Genomic DNA, 6,000 nt, shown 5'->3' on the forward strand with positions numbered 1-6,000 from the left:
TCACTAAAACAAAGCCTCTTCTGATGCTGTATGAGGTTACTGAAATAATCCTGCACAGTTGCCTACGTGACCAAACAAAAGCATCACAAACCATTAGTTCATGGAGTTTTTAAAAAGAGAAACAACTTTGTAGCATTAGTGCTAAACTCTAAAGCACATGTACTGAACATGCAGGCCGACGTGCTTCATATAGCTTATAGCTCCTGCTTCGGTTCACAGAAAGAGAAAGAGTAATGAGGCATGACACTGTTCTACATGATTAAATGCAGTTTATTCATAGGCCACTAGTTCAGACCACAGCTTTAAACTAAACTATGAGACCCCACAGCTGTCACTGAGTTGTGCAATAGAGCCACCTGCTGGTCTGCAGAAGTTATTGCGGGGTTGATTCATTTGAGATTTTCTTTGTATTCTTTTATTATAATGTATTATTTTACCAATATACAGTTAGACTCAATGTATAAGCCACATTTTAATATCCTGCTTTTTGATTCTTTGAACTAAATGCTACAACTACTTAAAAGAAAAATAACATTTTCTACCCTTTCTGGTTTCTGTCGAATAAACTTTCTTGAACCAGTCAGCTTTAGATTCAAGTCTGTTGTGTAAAAGCCAGTCATCAGAATTCAAACACTAATGCATGTATTTTCAGCCATAACAAAATTACAGTTTGCACAACTTGCTTTCTGCTGTAGACTTTATTGTAAGACACCATATTGGATCAGAATGTTTAATATGCATTGTGTTGTGCATGAAACATTTGCACCATGATTTTTTTTTGTGTCTGCTATCATCTCTGCAATTCCCAGTGCTGAGATGTAGATATGTGTCTGTATAATATCCTCCATGGTCCTGCAACACAGGGAATACTTCTCCAAACTCAGATGTTTCCCTCTGGGTGTAGAAAAGAGATTAATATTTCAGAATGTAACTTTAATTGAAGGCAAATAAAAATGAGAAAGATTAGTTTTAAACTTACATTTGCTTAAGTATTTAGATTTAATATATGGGAACAATTTCATCGATGCAGTTGCAGGAAGCAGGACACCAGATTTTGACCAGACTATGTCCACAGCCAGCACGTTCTTTCAAACTCTTGCAGTTGGTGAAATAATTGATGTAAGGACAAACGTTGGCTGGAACAAAAACAGATTTTTAATCTTATATGTAAATGATTCTTTATGAGTAATATTCCCATATTTTTTATTATAAAAAATATTTAATGTGTCATAAAATCTGTGACTTACTGCAAAGGTTGTCCTCACAGTCATTCGGACAGGAAGCACACGGGGATCCAAGCTTGTAAGGCGGCCAGTTCAGGAAGTTTCCTCTGTTACACAAATCACAAAGTTTGAGTCATTTTTAACCAAACTGACTCAGCTGAGAACACTATTAAACATATTAAAGAAGTGTTAAGCTCTTCCAAACACATAGCACTTACGCTCTGTAATAATGGCAGGCATAGAAGTAGATGTTGTCTGGGCACAATGCAACTCCACAGCCAACTTTGTAAGAGCTGTTCCACACAATCTGACAATAAACACAAAAAGTAAGCTTTAGTGTTTCTTTCATAAGTTACAAGGGAGGATAATACAGTGAATACATGAATGTAACAAGAGTGTTACCTGAACATAGTGACCAGTAGTGATGTTGAGGCCGTAAGGATAATCGTAATGTCCCATCTCATTGTGCCAGGCGTTGACAACCCGGGTCCATGAGAAGGGTGTAATTGAGTCAAAGAGATTCTCCCCTAACTCATATCCTGCTCAGTGGAGGGACACACATGACAGCACTGATTAATGGACGTCTGCAAACACACAGCTTGATTTTCACCTCCCTCTAGATGAAGTTATTTAGATAAAACAAGATTCATTAGGACGCCTGTTGATGATAATCCTTATAATGATAACACATCATAATCTGTGTTATTTGTTATTAAAATAATGACTGGAGATAAGATAGTGCTCAGTGTGAGCATTAGTCATAAGGTCGGTCAGTTCACGCTGCATTCATCTCTGAGGGATTAGTGTTGGCGGGTAAGAGTAAAAGTGTAAGGGATGGTTAAAAGAAGGAAAACAAGGTTGAAAATACCATCAAGCATGCGGGTGCTGGGTGGTCCATGTTTCAGGTTACATTTTTCAACCCAGGCCTGAGAGGTGGCACCCAGCTGCTCATCGTAGCTCTGTAATAGAAGAAAAAACAACAAAGAAAATATCAAACATTTCATTTCAGAAACTGGTTTTAAACCCTATATTGTTATTTTATAGCAAAGAATATTTGATTGAATCTTCCACAATGAAATGTTCCACCCCAGCTTTTGCAGTATGTTGAGGTTGTGATTGAAGTGACTGATTCCTTTCAGGCTAAAAGATGAAAATAAATTCCACTACAAACATGAGATTTTTCTTTTGGCTTTCAAACAGAAACCTTGCACCTTCAGATTTGCTGCTCATTTTGAAAAGGAAATGAATCATCTCTATGCTGAGATGAATGATATTTTTAACAGTGCGTTTCTATAGTAAGATTTACATTTATAAAGATAGTTCAAAAAGCAAGGAACCCAGGTACCGGTATCGGGACCAGAAAAGTTGGACTGGTGCATTGCAAATTATTAGCACATTCATTCATTTTGATGCAGATGATATACAGCTGTATGCGTCATTTAAGCCTGATGACGCAAACTGATTGTCTTCCTTGAATGTTTGACCGCCATTAAGGTCTGGATGGCTTATAACTTCCTGCAGTTAAATGCTGACAAGACGGAAGTCCTAATTATTAGCTCTGATTCTGTGGCTGCAAAGGTTTACCATTGCATTGGTTCCTTCTCTTCTGCTGTCCAGTCTAAACTCAGAAATCTTGATGTTACATTTGATCAGTCCATGTCCCTCGATCACCACATGAAACAGTCGTCCCAGTCATGTTTCTTTCATTTACGAAACATTTCTAATCTCAGGTCTGTTGTATCTCGTTCTGAACTAGAAATGATCATTCACGTCTTTGTTTCATCCCGACTGGATTAGTGTAAATCACTTTTCACCAGCCTCAGTATGGAACCCCAAATGATTCATAATTAATAAAAATTAAAACAACGTTTTGAGATTTGAAATTTTGCTAAATAACCAAAAAATATTTATGAAATTAAATTAAATTGCGAAATATAGCACTATTATTGTGAAATATATTTTATTATTTTTTTATATCAAATTATTATAATTAAATATTTCATAATGATTATTTTAACGATTTCATACTTTTTAAAATGGGGGGGGGATTAATTTTCCATGCTTTTATAAGATAAAAATAAAAAACTTTTTTTTACAAAGTCACTTAGCAAAAAACATTTAAAAACTACGAAATTGTTTTTTTTTTCCTCTGGAAAAAAAAAAAAAAAGAAAAAAAAAGGAAAAAAAAAAAAGTACGAAATTGTTAAAAGAATAATGAAATATGTAATGATAATACTGAAACATATTAAATAATAAGATTGCCATATTTCACAATTTAATAGACATTTTATATATTTGTCTGTTATTTATCAAAATGGTATTTCTTTCAAAATGTTGTTTTTATTTATTTGATTATGAATCTTTTGGGGTTCCATACAGTAAATTCTTTCTCCACCAACTTCAATTAGTTCAGAATGCTGCTGCAAGTCTCCTGAACCAAGTTTAGTCGGACGACTGACATCACACCAATTTTATCATCCCTAAATTGGATTCCAGTCAAATCAAAACTTAATTTCAAGGTCCTTGTCCTTGTTTACAGAGCTCCCCATGGTCAGGCTCATGATTATATTGCTGACCTGCTTCACCCCTTTCTCACCAGTAAGTCACTCAGGTCTTCTGACCAGGGCTTGCTGGTCGTCCCTCGACTACAATTTTGATTATTTTTGTGTGTTGTTATCTTATTTCAAATTTTATATTTTCTGTGAAGCACCTTGTGACTCCATTCTATAAAAGGTGCTATACTAAATAAAATTTCCTTTACTTACTTACTTACTTAAATGGTGCCACAATTGTAAGGAACATGCAAATGTCGAGAAATGAGCAGCAGATCTGAGTATGTGGGTTCCGCCTATAAAATAAACTACCGAACACAAATTTCACTTCATAGTTTCACGTTTTGACCTGATTTTATAAGAAGCCTGCTCTTAACGATCAAAATATCAAGCTTTTATTTCAAAAAACTTCTTGATTGCACTTGATTTTTAGGCAGTTTCTTCTGCAAAAGAGACAAATAATATTGGTTTTTCTCCTGAGGGAAAAAATGCCAAGAATAATTAGAAACAATGATCTGATGTGTGCTCACTGCGCTTGAATGAAACAGGACTGACCATCTTCAGCATGTCTGAGGCAACTGGCAGCACGGCTCTCCTGAAGGCATTATGCCGGTCAACGATCTCATCCTGAACTGCTTTATTCTCTGGGCAAATGTCTACACACACACACACACACACACACACACACACACACACACACACACACACACACACACACACATAAAACCAATAAGTCAACAAAAGATTAAGGACGTAATAAAGGGCAATATTTACACTGGCAGCTTAATAACATCAGTATGACTCACAAACACATCCTGGTTTAATTACTCTGAGATGGCTCCACTTGGAAGGAGAATATACACAAAAGAACTGAACCAGATCCCACTGTCTTATTGAGAGACAGACTAGTGTGGTCTATAAACTACTATGAGATAAATAACTAGTATTTCTTTTAAGTTAAACAAGCTAGAGAAGCTAAAAAGTGCTTACCTTGCTGTGGACGCAGAGAAGTTTGTTGGAAAGAGAAGCATTGGTCAGTACCACAGAAATAAAAACGGTAATTCCTTATTTATACCATCATACATACTAAAATGCACATTCTTATTTGGTGTCAAAATTTACTTGAAACTTTAACCATTAGCATAAAAAACATTACAAAAAAAAACAAGCATTTGCCTCGTTAGATTGTCATGTAAATTGTTCTTGCTGCAGATACTGCTAGCTTAGCTTAGCTGAAATATAACTTGCACCCTAATAAAAATGACAATATAACACACTATTATTTATAAAACACCTGTGAATGGCACACAGAAGTCTGCATAAACACTGAACATGAAAAGCAAGAAGAAAACAAAATATTTTAAGGTTTTCTGAAAAGAAGAAAACAGTGTAGTATCTTAAATTTCTATGATTATCATCTATTTTTATTACATTTCACTAAATTAAAGGAGAAAAATGTAATAATTACCCATAATGAATAAATAAATTTCCCTCCGGGGATTAATAAAGTATGTCTTATCTTATCTTATCTTTTGCTATGCATTTTTTCCTTCCTGTAATGTACCAATTTTCAGTCCAACAATGATAATATTTATACAAAGTGTCGTTCTCACTACTTTAACACGTTTATTGATAGAAGATCTTTTGTTTCCTTATCTATGATTCTGCATAGCTAACTTTGTAATCTGGTGTTGCGCATATCATTTTGTATGAAAACATCCAGTTGTACTTAAAATTGTGGTTTTAAAAATTGTGGCTTAAAAATGACTCACCAAAACACAAGCAGACTGCACTTGATGCAGCGTCACGATGCAAATCAGGAATGCTAACATTTTCCTGGAAAGAGGTAAATGTTAACAGGGATGAAATGAACTGAGAGATGTTACTGCAAAAGTGTCATTTTGACAAACCTATAAGATATTCTAACATGTTATCTTAAAAAGAGGTCTGATTCTTAGGACTAAATGAGAGTTACACGGACTATATAAGGAGAAAATACAAGAAATAGGATCGGAAAGAGGATACTGTTTTCCCTTCAGCTGAGATAGTTTCAATAAATATATTCATTGAAAAAACGTACTTAATTGAGATGATTTTAAAATGAAAGGCTCAACTGAGACACATACCTTCTCCTTGGTCTTCCTCAGGTGGAAGTGAGTTGGCAGTCTTCTTCTTCCCTCTTTTATAGACACAACCCAGGTGCCGGCTTGTTGTTCAACACACTC

General features: G+C 35.0%; 1 protein-coding gene across 1 annotated transcript; it reads right to left on the reverse strand.

Moving 5' to 3' along the window:
* Positions 1-702: 702 nt before the first annotated feature.
* Positions 703-5,607, reverse strand: LOC141801311 (cysteine-rich venom protein). Its single transcript, XM_074684306.1, has 8 exons — positions 5,544-5,607; positions 4,331-4,431; positions 2,092-2,182; positions 1,626-1,762; positions 1,442-1,530; positions 1,248-1,330; positions 980-1,136; positions 703-894 (listed from the first exon to the last, which is right to left on the reverse strand). Exons 1-7 carry the CDS (start codon positions 5,605-5,607, stop codon positions 1,000-1,002), a joined length of 702 nt encoding a protein of 233 aa, XP_074540407.1. The 3' UTR covers positions 703-894; positions 980-999.
* Positions 5,608-6,000: the final 393 nt, after the last annotated feature.

This window comes from Halichoeres trimaculatus, unplaced genomic scaffold (assembly GCF_033239565.1).
Source record: "Halichoeres trimaculatus isolate MK-OKI-2021-1 unplaced genomic scaffold, fHalTri1.1 fHalTri1_scaffold_12, whole genome shotgun sequence".
Lineage (NCBI taxonomy): Eukaryota > Metazoa > Chordata > Actinopteri > Labriformes > Labridae > Halichoeres > Halichoeres trimaculatus.